This window comes from Pseudopipra pipra, chromosome 1, assembly GCF_036250125.1.
Source record: "Pseudopipra pipra isolate bDixPip1 chromosome 1, bDixPip1.hap1, whole genome shotgun sequence".
Taxonomy (NCBI): Eukaryota; Metazoa; Chordata; class Aves; order Passeriformes; family Pipridae; genus Pseudopipra; species Pseudopipra pipra.
The window spans coordinates 61,203,620-61,225,135 of NC_087549.1; the positions used below are offsets into that span (position 1 = coordinate 61,203,620).

At 39.5% G+C, this 21,516-nt stretch overlaps 1 protein-coding gene across 6 annotated transcripts in view; it reads left to right on the forward strand.

The window, feature by feature from the left end:
• CARMIL1 (capping protein regulator and myosin 1 linker 1) overlaps positions 1-21,516 on the forward strand; it is a 194,121-nt gene that overhangs the window by 151,405 nt on the left and 21,200 nt on the right. For 3 of the 6 annotated variants that reach the window (XM_064658373.1, XM_064658379.1, XM_064658411.1), the window contains 4 exons: positions 64-213; positions 13,910-13,927; positions 17,887-17,953; positions 18,272-18,468. In XM_064658373.1, coding sequence (XP_064514443.1) covers positions 64-213; positions 13,910-13,927; positions 17,887-17,953; positions 18,272-18,468 — 432 coding nt within the window. The remainder of the gene's footprint in view (positions 1-63; positions 214-13,909; positions 13,928-17,886; positions 17,954-18,271; positions 18,469-21,516) is intronic. The other 3 variants (XM_064658390.1, XM_064658401.1, XM_064658419.1) reach the window with 1 other exon arrangement.

Consider the following 21,516-nt stretch of genomic DNA (forward strand, 5'->3'; position numbering starts at 1 on the left):
TGGGTTCTCTTTGTCTTTTTAAAGTTTGACTGGTGTGTTCTTGTCTCTTATCTTTGTCTCCAGGCTGACCATTTGACCAGACGTGGCAAACCACTTCCACAGCAAGAGTCACTGGAGATTGAGTTAGCTGAAGAAAAACCAACTAAACGCTCTATCATCACAGTTGAGGAGTTGACAGAGATAGAACGTTTGGAGGATCTGGACACTTGTATGGTAAGACACATTCCTCAGCCCATTTGGTTAAGTATGCAAGTAACTGGAGGAAAAATTCTTTTCAAAATATCATTGAGCAAATTCATGGTATCAGAAAACTGAAGTTAGGAATTGGCTTCTAGAAGAAATAAATGTTTGCTTGGAATATTTTGTGTCAATTGCAGATCACTGTTCAGCAAAGGAAAAGCTTTTCCCATTTCTTCACTTCTCCTTTCCTTGTACCTTTTCAAGGGCCTTTCCCTTGCATACACTGCTACAGTCACACTAATACAGTAAACATCTCTTCCACTGGCCACAGTTTCACAGAGATTCAGTTGCAGTAATAAAATGGACCATGCTATCCTTTGACAAAATGCTGCTTTCTGCCTTTGTCTTCCTTCTTCTTGACATGGATTCCTCTCACCTGTGACAAAAAATGTTTCTGCCTGGAAGTTATGTTATTGACATTGAACAGAAGTTGATTTTTTTTTTTAATTAGCTTTTGAATGTATGGAAGGAGTCTTAAAACTTAGAGCTTGGGCTGCAAGTGATCCTAGAGGGCAAGCTTTTCAAAAGTAATTGAGTTAGGAGCGTGAGATCCAGTAAAAATGCTGAACATAAATTGCCTTATAAAGTCCCATGTGTGGGACTATAATAAGGATGACTCCATGCCATAGCACGATCCTTTAAAAGATGTGAATCCACAGGATTGCAAATAAATGAGTTGCTAACTGCTTTCAATCTCAAATCCTCCTCTTCCCAGCTCAGTCTATTGAGGAACTCTACTGTGGACAGGAACTTCAGGGAGCGCTTCTCTATTACAAATTAGTCAGTCTAATAGGTGATCGTGTCTGCAAGGGATGAGCTTTCTTCTCTACCCCCCTACCTGGCTCCTTGGCCATGTGCTTTCAGAAGAAGTTAAAATGGCAGAAAAACTGATTGCATTGTTTTGTAGAAGGTTTGTTGATTCAACTCCCCGAACAGACGTACTGCAGAGTCAAACAAGTACAGCACACAAGAAGGAGCAGCAGAGTTGCTTCTTTCTGCAGCAGCTATCTGTTGGTCTCACTTAGCCATAAAACAAAAGCACACCTTCCTTGGAAATATCAGATTAAAATAGATTCTCTCTCTTCCAATCTCCTTTTTCACCAAGAGTTGATTTGATACAATATTTGTCTGAGCATCACAAATCCCTGTCAGACTTGTGGTGTTGATTGCATCATCTGGCTCATCACTGCTACTATCAAGTTCCAGAAGCTTTCTGTGGCCAACATTCAGTAATCATTTTGAGCCTTAACTCCTGCGGGAGAGAGTCATCCCAGTAACATATGTGGCATCTGAGTCCTGTACCTGTAAATTAGTTTTTGCATGCTGGCTTCGTATATAGAAAAATAAGGTAAGGACTCATTTTGACACTCCACTCTCCACCTTTAAATTTATTCTTACAGCCTGTTAAGGATAATAATATTGGAAATCTAAAAAATAGCTCCTGTCTTTATCTCGTATCACCATGGTTATATGAACACATCATATCAACTCTGCTGTTATCTTTCATTTTGGTCATATTAAAATAATGGAAATGTGATGATGCTTACGCTCTTTAGAAGATGCATTAGATGCTAACTGTACTTATATTCAGAAGTGTTTATATCTGTCTTCATTGTCTTCATCCACTCTCCTCTTGCATAGAGATTCAAATACTTTTGTGACACAGATTCTCATCAATATCTAATTTCTGAAGAGAATGAAGCATCAAATAAACATGAGACAGTAATCTCAGTCAGTGCTAAAAAATCCATTTATTAAAAACTGTAATCCATCTTTGAGAGCTGCTTTTTGGATCTTGGCTGCAAATTATGTTGGTTGCTGTTGTAAAAATATATAGATAAATAGATGGAATCATGAAATAGTTTGGGCTGGAAGGAACACTAAAGATCATCTGGTTCTGTGAGCAGGAACACCTTCTACTAGGTTGCTCACAGCTGGCCTTGGATAGGGGCCAGGGATGGGGCATCCACAGCATTTCTGGGCAACCTGTTCCAGTGCCTCACCACCCTCACAATAAAGAATTTCTTTCTAATATCTGATCAAACCCCACCCTCTTTCAGTTGAAGCCATTTCCCCTTGTCCTGTTACTACATGCCATTGTAAAACGTCTCTCGATGGCTTTCCTGTAGGCCACATTTAGGTACTGGAAGGCTGCTGTAGGGTCTCCCAGGAACTTTCTCTTCTCTAATCTGAACAACTCCAACTCTCTCAGCCTGTCTTCATAGGAGTAGTGCTCCAGCCATGTGATTATCTTTGTAGTCCTCTTTTGGACGCGCTCCAGCAGGTCTGTTTCCTTCTTATGTTGGGGATTCTACTGCTGAACACAGCTCTCCAGGTGGGGCCTCACCAGAGCAGAGCAGAGGGGGAGAATCAACTCCTTCAACCTGCTGGCCACGTTGCTTTTGATGCAGCCCAGGACATGGTTGACCTTCTGGGCTGTGAGTGCACATTGCCACGTCATGTTGAGCTCCTCATCCACCAGCACCCTGAAGTCCTTCTTCTCAGGACTGCTCTTAATCCATTCTCTGCCCAGCCTGTGTTTGCCCTTGGGATTGCCCCGACCCACGTGCAGGGCCTTGCACTTGGCCTTGTCAACGTTCACACAATGAGATAGCCCCAAAATGCTGAGCAATACAGGGATTTTTACTGAGCTGGTGCTCTCACTGATTTTTTTGCAACCTAAAGCATGTTAAGAATGTATCTTCTTTGCGGAGTTAGTACCTTCAAAGACAGCACTTTCCAAATGATATATTTTGGCTGTGGAAAAATCCTATAGATTTCAGATATTCTCTTGATAAAAATAATGTGATTTGTGGCAGCATTTAAGTGTTGCACAGGTATTTGCGTGGAAATGAGGAACCTTCTGAAAGGAGCATCAGTGAATGCTTTGTGAGCTGGTCAGTGCAAGAAACAGATATGTTGCTGAGAAATTCTGCTAGAAAAAGAAGCATATGGTTTTAGGAACTGTAATTATGGACCTAACTCTCTTAGATTAATTTTAAACGAGGAATAGCTATTTAGATCTTACTTCCAAAATGGCATTAGTCCAGAATACTGCCTTGTTTGATCGTTGGAAATCCCTAGCCCTTACGAAGTGTGATGATAAAGCAGATCTTAGCCTTTTGAGTAGATGGTGCACCTGGCTGTGTGTTCTGCAAACCTCAAACCTGAAACCTTGAATTGCAGCTCAGTATTATGCTTGTTTGGGAGTTTAATCTCCTATTGCCGAAAAAATTTGGAACATGGGATGAGTCTGATCGTGTTGCTGGGATGCCAGGAAAAACTTGCCTAATCTAAGCCCTGTCTATCAGATTGCTCCAGCTGTCAAGATGTCTTGGGTAGAAGGAATTTTGGTTATATAGGAGAGATACTGAGCTTGGACCACCCTTTGAGGGGAGCTGGGTTTTGTTCCATTTGCAAAATGGCATTCATTTTGCAAACCCTGTTATCTTCAGCAAGGCTGGTCACTTTGTTCATGTTTTCTTCAGCAAGCCTATTTAGCATCAGTATTCTGGCTGAGGTAATGTATACAGCATTATGACTCTATGATTACAGGTAGATTATATAGCACTGAAGCTAGGTGAATGACTATGAGTGAGGTAGATATATAGGTAATAAAACACTTATGAGCAATTTGCTTTTATATGGGGTTTGAAAGTGGAACAGAGAAAAGTTTGGAACACTTGGGTTGGCAGCATAAAGATCTGAAACCTCCAGTTCTGGTGACAGAGTGAACAAACAGGCACTGATGTGTTTCAGAGCCTGCCCACATACTCACAAGCAGGGTGCAGAGTGGCTGTGGCTGGGAGGATTTCCCTGACATAGTAGAAAGTTGCTATCCATCCGCTTCAAAGTTAGGTGTAAACAGCACAGACAAGACAGAATGAAATATCACAAATGGGCCCATGAAATCCACCACCGAAAAATAGACTTTTAAATGTTATTACTAGTATTTTCTGTTGCGGGAATCAGGACTTTCTGAATACCAAACTGTGCAGTTAACATTTATTAGCTTCAGCTTAGGGTTTGTTTCTCATCCAGCCTTTAACAGCGGCCTGAGAGCCCATAATATGAAAGACTTGTCAGTCATACCAGAATTTGCTAGTCTGTTAAATGAGTTGTGAAGAACGCTGGGAGCGATTGAGTTGGTCCAGCATAGGATGTGACTGCCGGAACATTATGCATCTGAGAGTTTCTGATCTCTCTGAGCTGCAATACAGTCAATTGATGCTTCCCTAACCTACAGCTGAATTAGTTGTCTACATTTAATTAAAGCTGCATTGATGGTACTAAGTCTTTAGATAGAAGTTGTGTGTAAGTAAGATGGAAAGAAAAATCTTCATGCAGAAAATTACTTACTGTTCTCAGGTTAAAGGAAAAACCATGGCCTGCTTTTCAGAGCTTAGACTCAATCATGAATTAACTTCGTAAAATACTATGGTTTGTCTAAATTTTTCTGTGTGTATATAACAAGTATGACACATTTTAAACTCATACATGCATTGTAAAACTTACTTTAATAAAGTACCCTTTTTTACTGAGATTGATCATCATGTGTCTCGTTATGTGTTATTGTGTTGGTAGATACTAACTGATTTTTATTTGCATAATGCTTCAAGCTGTACTTTATTCTTTTATAGCCATTAGTTCTTTGCAGAAGTAAGAGATATTATATAATGTTCAATTCCCCATCAAAAGGTAATGGAGCATCTTTGTTAGATTGTGTTTAACAGTTATGTTGTCAACCTTTTTGGCTTTTTTAGCTGTTTGAATATTGTTTTTGCTTCCAGAATACTAAAGGGAGATCACTAGAGTTGAGCCACTATTTAAAGACGTTTTTAGAGAAATAGCTTTTTTTGCTAAAAATCCATGTACCCATCTTCTAAATATCCGTTTCAGCAATATAATTTTATTACTGTGGGTAGTAGCAAGCATACAGACAGGATGAGTATTGGATTTAGGGCAAAGAAGAGGTTATTTTCATTATGAAGAGGTATGGTAGGAAATTGTTTGAAACATGTAAAAAAATTGTAGCTTGTAGTACAGAAGTTTGCTTATAACTCTTCTTTAAAGCATTTCAGTGTAAGACTGAAATGCTTGGATAGTAAAATGTGCTTGAAAAAAAGCGTGTGGCTTATAGAAAGGACTGCCTGCAATGAATATTGAATCTTAGCCGTTTTTCAGCTATTTCTAATTTCAACCAAAGAAATTGTTCTGTGACTTTACTGGAGAAAAGTTTTTAAAAAAATAATTAACATATTAAAGTTTTAGTCTTTATTGATCAATAGATTTCATCTGTACAGTAGAGAAGAAAATTTGCAGAAGTAACAGAACACTGGTGGGTTCGTGGTGTATGTTTTTTCCTGGGAGTGTACTAGCTAGCCATTGTCAAATATAGAGCAGATGAGTCCAGTATCCAGGTGAAGACTTAGCACCCTGTGTGTTCTGACAAGGAGTGTATAGACCTCAGTGTTTTCAGAGAAAAGGGAGAAATGGCACTCACCACACAAGAATTAAATTTATTTTTTAAAAAAAGGAAAAAGAAAACTCCTAAAGCACCACCTGAAGGCTTTTCTCTCCCCTGCCCCCATAGCAAATTAGAATTAAAATAACAGAAACCTATTCTGTTGCTTTCACTGGCAGAAGGAGAAGATCATGGCACAGACTCAGGCACAGGTGCAGTGATACTGTAGGAAGAAAAATTAAAGTAGAGGTTCTCTGGTGTGCCCTGACATACTACCACATCTGATTCTTGTTGCTCATTTTTTACCTGCAGCAGAATTGTCTCAGGCATAGAGTCAGCTTTTTGGATGAAAGACTGAACACCTACTGCAATTAAACCCTGTTTCCTGTTGGACTCCGTATGTTCTCCTGCGCTATAAATAAAGCTCTAGCTCTGTGACTGACATTATTTTTGCTGAAAAGAGCATTTCCACTTTCCCCTGCACACAGCTAGCACTTTTCTGCCTACACCCTCATGCTTGTACTGGTGTTCACACAGCCTCACTACAAACTGGCTGTGGGAATTGATTCAGCTGACAATTAAGCTTTTTACAGAGGATTTCTTTCCCAGGTTAGTTTACAGACTGACTAGTCCTCTGGCTGAGTCCACAAAACAGATCCTGAGCGGCAGGAACAAGCAGACAGGGATGAGGGCAAAGGCAGCAGCCTGGATGAATGCTGGATTAAATTGATTGTGACACTTGAGTTTCTCTCTTGTATGCATTAGCAGAAATGGGCCTTTGATGTGTAGTAAATACAGCACTCTGTGGGAAGCTAGAAATTGGCATTATGGTATGTGAGAGCATTCTTGGCTTCTGAAAAGGCTCCATCACAGGCATGCAAGCAAATCTACTGCAGTGGGAGTCCAGTAATATTTGACTCACCCCAAACTAGGACAGTTTATAAAAATATCACCCAGAAGGAGCACAGCACAGTGCCAGTGTCCTCCCTAAGCCTTTTCCTACACATGGAGAAAATAAAATAAAAAGGGAGCCAGTGTGGTCCTTTTACAGAACCTGCGAATGTCTTGTTTATTTGCAAATTGTGTGTTAGCCTCACCATTAGTATTATGAATACATTGACTTCAATTGTGAATATTTGTTATCTGTCTTTTTCTGGGTTCCTTTATATATAGTTTTGCAGCTTCCTCACTGCCTGTTGAGATCTTTATCCATGTTTATTCAATGTCTGTTACATGTATAGACTGCAGAATATACAGGCTTATGAGGGGTTACATGTTCACAGCTTAAATGCTCTAAAAGAAACCTTGCTTTCAATGTCTCTTCTTGGTCTCTGAGTGAAAGGAGATGATGGATAATTGATATATATTTGGTTTTTCTTAAACCAACCGAGATTTCTTAGTCAGAATTCAAAGCTGTTTTTCATAGTTTTGGGTACATTATTGGCACAATTTGAAGTAAATGAAGAACATCATAAACTGTCTCTAATAACAGTACTCCATGCTTGTTTAAGAAAAAAAATGTAGTGTAAAATTGGAGGCTGTTTTCTGCTTGGGTTAAAACGAGAATTGTGGAATGCAGCTGCTGGGTACTCTGTTTGTGTGGTGACACTTCTGTATCAAGCACTTGTCTTCCCATAATACTGATGCTTTCTTTTGCTCTAGTGGACACAGGTTTGTGTTGAGGATGGAGGGGAGGGTATGTAGTTGTTGTGATTTAAGCCTGGCAGGCAGCTAAACACAAAGCTCACTCCCCCTCAGTGGGATGCATGAGAGAATCAGAAAAAAGATAAAACTCATCATTTTATATAAAGACAGTTTAATAGAACAAAAAAGGAAGGAAAAATAGTAGTAATATTAAAAGAATATACTAAACAAGTGATGCACGATGCAGTTGTTCACCACCTCCTGGCTGATGCCCAGCCAGTCCCCAAGCAGCAGGCCACCACCCCGTGGCCAACTCCCCCTGGCTTTATAAGCTGAGCATGATACCATATGGTATGGATTGTCCCTTTGGTCAGCTGGGGTTAGCTGTCCTGGCTGTGTCCCTTCACAACTTCTTGTGCACCCCCAGTTTCCTTGCTGGCAGGGCCATATATGAAGCTGAAAAGTCCTTGACGTAGTGTAAGCACTGATCAACAACAATTAAAAACATCAGCATGTTATTGACGTGGTTTTAGTGCTAAATCCAAAGTACTAGGAGCCAGTCGATGTTCAGCACAAACAGATACAGAATAATTTTCCCACAGCCTCTGTTTGTAAGAACCTTCTTGTTATTTCCTGTGGCAGATTAGCAAGAGCTCCTTTGGAGTAGTTCTTGCCAAAATCTGTACTCTGGGATCTTTTGCAGAGGCACAACAGCAAACAACTTGAGAATAACCTCTGATAATGCTGTTACTGTAGCATACACCTGTCTGCAGCCTTGATGTGTCTCAATTCAGTTAGTATCTGGCAACTGTTGTCTCAAATGGTTGAGGTGTTTTCTGTATAGGTTGCATGGTCCTTTCTACTGCTTTTTGATTCTTCCAGCAACTCAAATAACTTGGCATGAAATACTTATATGTGTTGTATGGGAGAGTCTTGTTTACTCGGAAATCTGGAGAACCTACTGAAAATAGCACATGCATGAGTCTGTCTCACTGAGACTGCTTCATGGTTCCCACTTCATGCAGAAGAACATAAGACTTGCAAATTTTTGCTCTGCGAAATTGATACCTCATATTGCAGGGATAAAGAACAGTTGCTCACAGGAAGAGGTGAAAGAAAGTCTTTGTTAGGGCAGGAAGTTATAGAGTACTGTTAGATTTTGCTATATTTTGTCAAGGAAAAGGATGTTAGGATGAGATGGGTTACCAGAATGGAACTTCAAAATAGATAAATAAATAAAATCAAATATACATAGTGCCAAAAGACTAGAAGACAGCTTCCAAGTTATCAAATCTCATCCCTCCTATCATTGACAGCTGCATCACACAGCCCTATTCACGAATCTGTCAGGCTTACTCTCAAAACATCTTTCTGTTAGAGTAGAGGAGAATTTAGAGGTAAACAGATACTTTCTTCTGGTGTTCTTTAGGTCAACTAAAGCCAAAGTGGTGGATGTATCTCTGCAGTGAGATCTTATCTCATGTTATTAAAGATTGAATTACTGTGAATTTTTGAGGTCAGTAAGTGACAGGATTAGAATACTGATCTGAAAGCAAAAGCACTTAAACTGGTGAAAAAATGTTCAAGTAAACAGATATTAAAGAAAACTAAAAGAAAAGAGCAAGAGAAAAAGACAAAGTGATTGAAAACTCAGGTTAGTTTCATTCAAAGTTGATCAGAACCTCTTTTTATTTTGTACAGTTTAGTGGTGTGTCATTTCCAATGCCATACTTATTGGTATTTAGATATACTGTATTTAGATACTCCTGGGGTAGCTCGTGTCTGCTACTCTCTGAGAAACTGCAGAATCCAGTGCCTTGTTGCTAGGCAGCACATAATTCTATGCTTGCGGGTGAGCAGTCCTGCTTTGCAGGGTAGGCTTCTTCCTCCTTTTTCACGGTGTTTCTGTCATTCCCAGGCTCATGTGCTGTCTCATGACTGTCTGACCAAGCAACATTATTTGAATCATGTGTTGCATTTAGGTACTGTCACTCCATAGATCAGCTTTTGAGTTTTGCCATCCTCTCTTGGGTAAATATGGTTGATCTGCTCTATCAGTTTGTTTCAGAAAAGAAACTCAAATACTCTACTCAAGTATTTCTGTTTCTCAGACAGGATCTTAGAATATTTGCTAGTTTCCTGTCAAGATATTTCCTGTTTTCAATAGGGAAATATCTTGACATAGTAATTCCTGACTGGACTTAAAGTTCAGAAAGTTGAGGGGATTTTTTTTAGTATATCTCAAAGTGTCTGTGGAGTATAAAGATTTACTGTGCATGCTGGAAAGATGTCTGAAGCAAATTTCAGTGAGAAAAGAACAACAGCTCAAGTATGCCTGGGTTTTCAGGAGTAAAGCTTCCCATCATAATTCTGAGCACAGTCTACTAGTCCACTTCTCCATCCAGGGTGAACTGTATCTGATTCACTGTGATAAGTCTCCTTGTAACTTTTCTCCTATCAAATGTCAGTGCAAGCAATTGCATCATCTGCCCCCAAAGGGTCTAACAGTGGGGGCAAAATGACTGGTGTTTTCTGCCTGGATGACTACTTTTCCTTTTGGTAGCTGTTCACTTCAGGCTGTTGGAAGGAAGGAGAGATGTAGAAGCTGTGTTGGTTCTCAGTCCTGGGAAGCTGAAAGGCAGACAGGTACAGCAGTTCTTGTTCCCAAAATCATAGAATGGTTTGGATTGGAAGAGACCTTTAAAAATCATCTAGTTCCAAGTTCCCTTGCCATGAGCAGGGACATCCTTCGCTAGATCAGGTTGCTCTGAGCCCTGTTCCACCTGACTTGAACTTCCATTCAGGAGTATGTTGCCTCAGAGTTGCTTTTATGATATGCTTGCCCAGGGCACCTGATATATGTGATAGCTGTTTTTAAAGAATTGCCTAAGGATATCATAAACAGTTGTCCACCCTCTCCATATTTGCCAAGTTTAAGAGCTTTTTATTTGTACTGTATGGAAGATTAGGTCACGAACAAAGTAATTTTTGCATCATTGTTTGCCAGCTGAAGGTAATGAACAATGACAAGCAAGCAGGTTGTGGTGACTTGAGGTAGTTTGTGCCATCAGACCTTCTGCAGCTCTCTGTTCTACACTCAGTTTTTAACTAAAGAACTATAAAAATTAAAGTGGTTGGAACTATCCTTTTTGATTATCTTGAAGCCCAGCTGATGTAGAAGATGCTAGTATCTTCATGAACAAGTAGAAAAGAGAACTGATGATATGGAGAATTGCTTTTTCTCTTGCAGGTGGTAGTTTCAAGCAGAATTCCTTGCAGGGTACTAATTCAGAACATGAAATTAAACATTCAGCTTAATAGTTTTAGGAACCACTCAGTTTAGTTTATGCATCTGATTTTTTACTTTTCATAATAAAAGCTTTGACTGTTTGTATGCAGTTATGTTTATTAGCGGGAATTTTACATGACTTGAAAGATGCAAGCGCAGAATTATTAATTAAAAGAATATATTAAAATGCTTGATGAAATATCACAGAGTACACGAGCCATATCTCAGCAAGTAGAAAAGCAAAAGTTTTTTGGCTAGTAAAATAAAACAAGCTCACGGGCAAATCAATATTGAGCTTATCTTACTGCAGTGCTACTCCTTTTCTTTCAGAAAATGTTTCTGTACAAAGTAATTCTAAAGGTCAGGCCGATTTAGATGAGATGAATTGAATTAATTCAGAACTATAGCACTGAATTAATTCAAAACCATTTCTCTTAAAATTCAGCTCTTGGGGAAGTAAATAAACAAACATTTCCTGAAATTCATATATGGATTATTTGTATATCATATTTATTTACACTATATATATTTATAGATAGTATTTCCATATAGAGGACAGAACTCTGACAGATAAAGTTAAGGACTAGATCCTCTGTTGATGTAAAAATGCAAAGCTGCTACATTCAGGACAGTTGTATCTAAAAACAGCAGCCTATTGCAGCTTGGCTTTGGTGTCAAAAAAACATGTTAGGGTCTTTGCTCTCCTGTCTACTGTAAAATACTCCATTAGCTGTCACGCATTTAACTTTCCAAGGGCAATGGCACTCAAGGGGGAGATTCTAAGGACACTAATTCAGGTTACCATCACTGCTAGTGGGAAGTACGTAGCTGAATTTCTGAAGCCATGCTTCAGGGTTTTACCCTGGAAATCATGGCATAAAATCTTCTGTAATTGAAGTAAGCAATACTAACTTTCTAGTTTCCAAGGTTTTCAATACAGATGGTGAGGCACCTGCATGTGCAAAGATTCATATGCAAAAAACAGAGTTGGTCAGTTTACTGCTCTGCTTTATAAAGTGTACCTGAAGATTTTTATTTTTTCAATGAGACAACAGATGTGTGACAGCTCTGTCAAAAGGAGTTAGGAGACTAGAAGCAGCATGGAAAATGTTGATTGACTGAAGGAGTGTCATGGCAGCTTTGCAGGTCATTCCTTACAGCAAAAGAAAACAGCAGGATTTGCAATAAAATTCCCTGTTTTCTTATACCTCTTTCTTAAAAAGGCATACCCCACAAAATACATATAGCTGAAATGGTATAGCACTGATTAAAAATGTTCTGTAAGAATCCTTTAAAGTATTTTTTCTGACATCTCAATTCCCAATGGCACATTGTCGTGATTCCCCAATGCAACTTCTGCTTTTGTTTGGGTTTAGTTTTCTTGGGATTTTTGGTTGTGGATTGGTGTTTCATCTCAGCAATGGCTCATGTACACTTGGAGGCAGACCACCTTATTTTCAATTATGCTGAGAGCAAACATAAGCATTGAGTGGCCTCATGGTTTGTAGCACTTCAGGGGTCCAAAGACTGCCATTAGCTTCCCTGCAGAGCAGCCAGATTCCTTGGTGACTTCAGGCAAGTCCCTTAGTCTTAGCTTTGCTTAATGATGCTTCCTTGTCTAAAGTGTTGCCTGCTGTGTGCCTCCTTCTCCTTCCTTACTCCCCACCCACGAGCTCTTTAGCACCTTTAAACTTTTAAGTGACTCAGTAGTGGCACTGACTTTGGTGAGATCACTGAAATCTGGAAGGTAGGAGTTTCCATAAGCCCTTGTTGAATCAGGACCATAGACTGTAAACTCCCTCAAAACCTGAGATTGTTTCCATTTATATGTGTGTTACTTTGCACTTTAGCCCTAATCACATTTCCAGCTGCTTGTAGAATATAAATAACTTTCCCACTTATGCATTAAATACACAGAAACCAGTGGAGTATTGCCATGAATGCTATCTTAAAGAGAAACCATGTTGCAGATTTATTTTTTAAGTGGGCTGGAGAACTTTTTTTAAGATTGTTTCAGTTTTCAGATATTTGTCAGTTGGATTCTACAGTCTCCCCAGCAATCTCTGAGCAGCCATAGTGAACGGTAGTATAGAAGATGGGCAAGAGAAAAGAGAACATAGATGCTGACAGAGAGATTGAGTAAGAGTGTATGTGTATGTGGGTAGCATACAAAAATGAGAGTAATGAGGAGGTTTGCCTGAATTACTGTTAGCTGAGAGCTCTTGTATAAAGCCAAAGTTTCTGAAAGTAAAAGAAAATAAAGACAAAAAACCTCAACCAAACAAAAAAAAACCAACAAAACAAAACCTCAACAAACAAACAACTAACATTGGGGACAGTAGGAAAGTAAAGGAGAGGAGCTGTGTGCAAGAACACGCAGCACTTTCTTGTCCAGAAGTTTAATACAGACTGTGACTATTGACTTCTGCCACAAACACTCTGCACTGTTGTTATAGCAGCAGTTCCCATTCAACCTGGAGACAAACCCACACATCTAATAATGTTTTTCTTAGTCTAAATCAAAGAGGACCATGACTGGTCATGATAGAAGAGGTGGGACATGGCATTGCATCATTTCATATGATGGCTGTGCTGCTTTCTTATCATTTCTGAAGGGAAGAGCAAAAGTTGTGCATTAGTAATGGAACAGCATTCCTCTAATATGCCAAAAGTGCTCGAAAGTCTGTGCCTCTAAACCTCCTTATGGGAAAGAGAAATGCTGTTGCTTCGGAATAGATTTATTTAAACCTCGGGAGAACAAACTTGCATCCTTTTTCATTCCTTCAAGAGAAGCTTTATTTTATTTTCCTTGCTTGCCTGCTTTCACAACAAACTGCCAATTTTTAATTCAGAATCTTCCTTCAGACTGGGAAATAACAGAATTACATTTTTTTTTTATCTCGCTACTGGTGCCAGCAAAATGAAAAAAACTCAGCACATTGGGACAGCAGGTGTCAGGTTGGCACCATTGGTGAGTGCCATATATTGGAAACAAATGTCAGAAAACCTGAATTTGTCCCAATATAGATCAAACAAGAGAGATCGCATCCTTCTCTGGTTGTCCTCTGGAAATACAAAATGTGTAGCACCTCCAAATAAAAGGGATTTTTACCTCATTCCTGCATGTCACCTCTCCTGCTAAGATTTCCGAGTGTTTTGGCTTTAGTTTTCTTTATTTTGGTGGTTTCTGGTTTTGCCTCCTTTCCTGAGAACTGCTATTGCTTTGTCTTCCCCATTCATATTCTTTTTTCTTTCTTTTTTGCTGCATGGAGACTCTCTGCTGTACAAGTGTAAGTATTTTTTTAGCTCTGCTGTTTCTGGCCTACTTGTTTATGTTTTTGTGCTCCATTTGCCTCTGTACTGCCTTGTGAGTCTCCTGGGAGACTGTAGTGCCATCCATCTGCACCTACAAATGAAATAGGCAGTGGTTCAGGGATGAGGCTGGATTTACAGAAAGGTTCAGCTAACATAGCATCTGAATTTAAAGGATCCCTTGGCTTTAATACCAAACCAAAGCAGAGTACTGATGTCGGAGGTGTAAGCATAAATGTTACTGCCCAGAAGGAAAATCTATTGATTTGGTTTTATATTCAAGCATCATCCAGTTTAATGAAAGAATAGTCCTTAACACATTCTTGAAGCTGGAAAACCGTGCACTGTTTTGCAGGAAGGAGGGTTGAAGGGAGACTGGCTGGGGAGCTCAATTTGAAGAGGGAACAGCAAGTTGCTCATTAGTTTGTTTGAAATCTTTTGAAAGGGAAGTGACAGCAGGGTCACAGAGCTTCCCTGTATCTAATAGGATTGAATTTAAATTACTTTGGAGTAGGAGGAGAAAAAAGTGGAAATAAGCATGTCCCTCAGCACTGAGAATAATTCCAATTATCTGTATAAACAAGGAAAAGTATCTGAGACCTTGTTGCTAAAAGTACATTGCTTTCTAGCGTTCAAAACAGAGTGATTTTAGTTGATCTTTTTAATTCCCAAGGTACTAGTGTTCCTCCACAGTTGGTAATATAATTTCAGAAAGCTCCAGAGAGCTCAGATGGTTTTGAAGGGAAGGCAATCAGAAGGTAGGAATCTGGAAAAGTGATCATGGGAAGAGATCTTGGGAGTTTAAAGTTAGCATGGACACAGACAGTGTCTAAGTAAGCCCTTATTTGGGAGCGTAGTAGAAATTTTGCTGGCTCCCATCTGCTGCAGAGGGGTACATTCATGAAGCCATCTCCAGAGACCTCTGTGGCATAGGTGCACCCAGACTTCCAAGAGGTCCTCTCAAAATCCAGAGATGCAGCTAATATTTTCATTTTTTCTGCCAAGCAGCCTACAGTGTGCTCATGGAAAAGTAGTTAAAACAAGGAAGTGGTTCAGGAGGTGGTCTGCTAGAATGGCAAGTTTCTGGAAGTTGTGGAAGAAGTGAAAGAGGGGAGGTTGATACTAATAGTTATTCCTCTGTAAAAGCCATGAGTGAAACATAAGGCAGGAGAGCCATGTTATGCTTGTGGGGCCAGAGGTGGTGGGAAGGCAGAAGGTCTGACAAAGCTGAACTGCTTCCATGAGCTATGGAAATCGGGGCTGGGGGGTTCAGATATCTCCTCTAGGAATGACATGTGCACTGCTGCTGTAGCATACTGTGCGGTGGCTGAGATGTTAAGCAGAGATTAATCCTAATATTTTGTAAAAAGAGCGCACTGGCCTATTTAAATTAATGCTTTGACCCATTTCGCTCTGTGTGTGATCTAGAAGTTCACTTGGCAAGAAGCCTTTCATCTGTGCATTTCCTAAACAGGCTAGAAAACAGAAGGGTTTCAAATAAAATTGTATGTAGAGCTGTTATTCCTGCTGTTAAAGCAAATGGGAAGCATCTCTATCCCTCTGCCTTTAACCCCAGCAACCAAGCTGCTGATGGATGATGCCAAGCTGACAGTAAGTTATAGCAGTGATCCAGAGACTGGCTTATGGTCATCAGCACGAGCTCTTCAGGGTCATCTAGGGGCATTTTCTTGTCTGGGAAGGAAGATGAAATCACTGTTCCTGGCTGTTGGAGATGTATTGAGAGCATTTCAGTCCTTGCACACGAACCTCAAAACTTGCCATGTGCTGTTTTGCATTGGTGCCCTGGGCTGATGCAGCTCTCAGGTTGTCTGTGTTCATCCAGGAGCCACTCTGAACACTGGCCATGGCTGTGCAGTTACTGAGTGATGAGAGGTCTCTCATCATCTTTGTTTTCTGTCCTGCTTTCTGACCTTCTTTAGCATAAGTTGCTGTATGATTCTACTAGATGTAACTTCCAGTCACATCACCAAAAAAAATTGGGAAACAGACCAAAATGCATGCAAATATACCTTAACAAGGGAAATGGGCTATGTCTGGAAATAAAACCAGGACTACTGATAGTGACTCCTAATTGCTGTCCCCCGAATGCTGAGCTGTTTCAACTCTTCCTTACAAGAGGTGTGGATGCCTTTGGTTGTTTCAGGTTTCATGATGGATCGGCAGCTGTTGAGATGTGCAGTTCAGAGGCTGCCCAGCTGCCTACCTGTAGCACAGTCCACTGCAGTTTTGGCTGAAAAAGTTCAGTACCTCTCCAGCCACTTGCTGTTGAATACATTGCATTTAATTTATTGGTAACTCTGAAAGTAGTGTCTGAACTTTCAGCAACATTTCACCTGCTCATTAATGTGAGAGTAAGTCCACTCAGGTGGCCAGCTACTTCCTGGCTGATCTTGAAACTATTGTGTCATTTATGAATGGTTGTCAAATGTGGAAGTGGAAACCTGCAACAGCTGAAGGTATCTTTTTTTCCTCAGTGACATGCATGGCAATAAAACCAGAGCTCTGTTGCCCAGGTAGTGCTATCACTGCCTGCTCTGTAGTCTTCAAGTCCTCTTCTCATCTTGAGAAGATGGGTAGTAGCTGTTCTGTCACAAAACCTGCCATAACCCTGAGCGTGTGAGTAGTGGCATAATAATCCTCGTAGCTACTTAGGAAGTATGAATTCAGTACATGCAAGTCTATGCACTGAACTTTCCATACATAAAAACTAGTGAGTGTTTACCTTAAATAGTTCTTGATTTGTCTGAAATGTCAATGCCAACTCTGGTTTTTCCAGCTTATATAAAATTGATGCTGCTAAATTTTATTAACAATTTTGTTAATGAGTTGCAAGCTATAACAGCTTCCTGACTGATAGTCCAGAATTTGAAGCCACTAAGCTTCAAGAGTAGCAAGTAAATGGAAGTATATGGATATCACTAAAGCCAGCATGTACAACTCTACCACAAAAGGGGACCATCTCTGCAGAAGCTGAGTCATTTTAAATTCACTCTTAAGAAAATCTGCAGGTCAACCTTTAAACAAAAAGTCTTACAATGCTGAGCTATTTTAAGAGGTTCAGAATTGGTGATACATGCATTTCCTGTAGCAAAACTACCTCTCTTGCCACTCCAACTTTCAGAAGAGTTCAGTCAAGGAAAGAAGGGCAGCTTTCTTCCAAAATCAATAAACTTGGCTCTTAAGTCTGGGTATTTGTGCTCTTAAGGCAACATACTCTTTTTTTCTGCGAACGTGATGATGATAAGTGTAATAGCACGTAATTCAGTAACTATGTTGAGTGTATGCTGAAGTAACTTTCCACCTATTCCCAACATATCTAAAATCCAGGGAAGTCATGCGTCTGCTGCAGATAACTGCTCACACTGACATGGTATTTTTGTTTTTTGAAGAAGGCCTGTGGGCTCCAAAGCTCATTTTCCTAGGAAAGTTTGGTGAGCTCTGTGGTGGTGTCCAGAGGCATAGTTTCGGAGTAGCATGTCACTAACAAACGAACTGAGGACGTGTATCTTGTGTCAGAAATAAAAGCTAGTACGAGGGGGAGGCTATTCCTGGTATTGTCATTAACAGTGCAGTACTGGACAAAGTAATTACATATTTTGTCCCTTGTGATCTCAAATATAGAGGTGAGGTTTTAATAGTTCCATTGTGGGGGTCAAAGACTTAATACTTGGACAGTTTCCATAACCATCCTGTGTACAGCCTACAGTTTTAGTGAGAACACTAAACTACCTCTCTGATTCTGTTCAACATAAGTTGAACAAAACATCAGTTTAGAAAAAGTTCTGAGGAAAAAAACCTATTCCCTTCTGATGTTAAACACAATCAGATCTTGAAATGACTCATAGCCTTGAAGAACTGATTTGTTGTCATTTCTTCTGTCCCCTAAAGTAATTTTTGTTTTGTTTTATGTTGATAGATGACTCCTAAATCAAAAAGAAAAAGCATCCACAGTAGAATGCTCCGGCCGGTGTCCAGAGCTTTTGGTAAGTGAGAATTTCATAAAACTATTTTACTTCTGTACTTGCCTGAGGAAGTTCTAGGTAGTTCTTGATTGAAAAGTACAGGTAATTCTCCTTCCATCTGGACTGCATTTGAGGCCCACACTGGCTGCTTTGTTTTGTGACTCTGCTAGTGTGTTTGATAGTAAATAGTTGCTCACAGTGCTCTGTCTGCTCACAGACATGTTGTGGCTGAGTTCTCTAAATGTGCTTATAATTGTTTGCCACAAAAGAGAGAAATGGCATTGTCTTTTGTTTCAAATATCATGTTAAATCTAATGAGAAAGTTTTGATTTCTCTTAGAAATGGAATTTGATCTAGATAAAGCACTGGAAGAAGTACCTATCCATATAGAAGACCCACCATTTCCTTCCAGCAGGCCAGACAAACGAACTTCTGGATTCATTTCAGAGCTGCCATCTGAAGAAGGGAGGAAACTGGAACACTTTACAAAATTAAGGCCCAAAAGGAATAAAAAGCAGCAGCCCAGCCAAGCAACAGTGAGTCTACGTTAAAATATTCCTGGCAATGTCATGTGTTGATTGCTTTTTGCCATGAGTCAGGTCTTGCAACGTAACAAGGAAAACTGTTAAAGTTTTAAAAGCCATAAGCAACTACTTAATTTTTCTTCTGGTATTCATGTATTTCAGTGTGCTATCCCTATTACAAGCTTTTTGTCTTGTTTGACATGGCCTAAATCCATGATAAGTTTTATCCTTTTTTATTTTGCTTCTGTTTTTTTTCATGGAAGCGGTTTCTGGAGGTATTTGGAGCTTTCACAGGAAATGCACAAAATATCATGAGACTTTTCAATTATATTGCAAGGGTTTGTTAAGTCTTAATCCTTTTTTCTGCCTGCATTAAGAGGTGGTAACTTGGCACGAATTCTTATTTCTGTCAGCTCTCGGAGGAGCTATTCTATGACACCCAGCTTCCCACAGCTCCTTAACTGCAGATGGTGTTTGGGCCAGCAAATCTGCATAGTCACAGATCTGCTTTTCATGCTGAAACCTGCCTTAGAAAAACAAAACAGAAGAGCACTGTCTGTTTATGAAAGGCATTGGTGTGAACTCCATATATGCGCGTGGAGTTCCCGCAGTTCCATTTCCTTGGCGTACCACATCAGTAAAGATTTATTTCTGTGATGGTGTGTCCTTGGGGTATGTAAAGAGAGATCTGGAGGAGCTACAGAGTTATCTCACAGCAACAGAGCACAGCTGATATGATAAGTAGCCCTTATCAAGGGGCAGCCATTGCTTCTCTGAGTTAGGCTGCCTAGTAATGAATGCCTGTGGCCTCTTGTGCTTCTTCTTGAGGATTGTCAACAGAGAGTATTCTTAAAAATTTCCCTTATACTGGGAAAGATATCGGGCGGTAGAGTGCTTTTTTGCATCACTTGGAAATGGAGAAACCTTCAAGCAAAGGGGATATTCAAGCCAACTTTCCATTCCCCTTGTGCTTTGCAGGGAAGGTTAGAGGTAGGAGGAGGATGAATTTGTCTCCACATAATGAAAACACATCTGTGTTTGCGTCTTCCAATTCCAGTGCTGCAGAATCCACATGTTTTCCCAGTGGCTTCCAAAGTTACTCAGCTCATCCTGTGCCATCAGCACTGGGATGTGGAATGAGTGGGGACATGGGAGGGGCAAGTGCTTTGCTACAAGGCATGGAACTAGGACATACAATACCTTGTTCAATAGAAACAAAAAGGTTACTCCTTGTAGAGAAGAAGTGTTACTTCCCATGATAGTGGGATGTTGTGGGAATGCTCATCTGTATTGAATTAATTAGGAAATTGGGAATTTATTTAGTTGCAGAAAGGAGCTTCTTTTTACTTAAACTCATTTGTCCCCACCTTGTTTTTATGAACCTTTTAGTTCCTTACTAGTTGTGACCTTGTAACAAGTTCAAACAAATTTTTAAATGCTTAAGATGTTTGTTTTGATGCTTCTGAAGATGAAAGCATTTGAAATGTGAGAGGCAAAATCTTGACCTTTTCTGCCACTTAAAGCAGACCTGTTGGGTTGATTGCAGTTCTCATTATTTGTATTTAGTAATTTAAGAGATCTCAGATGATCATACTTACACTTCTCCGGTTTTGCTGGAAAACAGATTTATTCTTTGTAAGCTGAAAATTGTAAGAAAAGAAAGAAGACAATGGGGAAAAAAGGAACTTTTAACTTGGGTTGGGTGGGCAGGCAGAAGAAAGATTTATAGTTTTGTCAAAGTTTTTACTGAAATGAGTGTTCAGAGGGGGGAAAAAAGAGAGACAAAAAAACCCCTCAGCACTACCCACCCCAAAGTAGCTTTAACTTTGAAGCAAAATGACAAAACAGTTGTTTATAATTTAGATTTTTTTGAGATCTTAACCTCAGGAGTTCTTCCCACATGTGTGAGGATTTAATACAGCAAAAGAGATGAATTTGTAATTTATGGAAGAGATTATGATTCAACTTTTTTATTTCTGCTTCAAAGCCCTGGAAGGCTTGCTTTTAAACTTAAGTTAAAAAAGAGATTAAAAAATGAAAAATTAAAACTTAACACCTTTTTTTTACATTAGGACAGTAAAACACAAGATAAACCAGAGTTCAGTCTTACAGTTAACGCTGATCACTAAAAAGCATTACAATAAACAGCTGTAAGAAAATTCTGTGCCTTGAGGACCTTATTTGACCCTCAACATTTGTGTACATCTTTAGTTAATTTGTAGGAACTTGCTGCTGTTTCAGATACAAACTGTTTTCTTTTTTTGAGGTAGATCTTCTCATTTGCTGTAGATCATTGGATTATGGAATTACTTCCTCTTCAGGAGATGCTCTTGCTTTTGATACTTTATTGTTTGTTCCTACTATCTGGAGGACTCCAGTATCAATATTAAGTGGTTTCTCATTTCTGTTAAAATGCGTCAGCCACTTTTAGTTTGCGTGTTTTGGTTGAGATGCCAATGATATCACCAGTGATAACAGGCTTTTCACTGAGGTGGTCACTGGTGTGACCAACCCAGATGTTAGTATGTGCAGTGCTGCCTAGTCTCAGATGCTCCAGCTAAACAAGTTCTCTACAGAAAATACCAAAGGTAGCCAAGCTGGAAATCTGATAAATCACTGTGCTTCTTAGAATAGAATAGGTTTTATAGAAAATCTGTTGCCGGTTTGACTGTCAACAAAGCAGTTGTTACCAGGTGGACTCTTTTCACATCACTTTTAGATTGCTACAGCAGGTATCAATAAAATATTAACTAATATCTTTGGTAACAAGTAATAAATACTAGACTTCTAACAAGGTTCAGCCATGGAAAGTATAAAATTTCATGGTTGTGTCAAAGCATTCGTTCATATGAAGTCTGTTGTCCTGACTTAATGAGACTGTGTTTGATGTTAAAAGCCACTTTTAAGAGTATTTATTTTTCTTTTTAGAGACATGGAAAAGAGCATATACTACATTAAAAGGGAAGCTGGGGTTACTCTGAGTTATGGTGGAGACTAGGAGATTCATTAACTTGAATTGTTTCAAATTACAAACTCTGCTATTTGTGGCGAACTGATTCC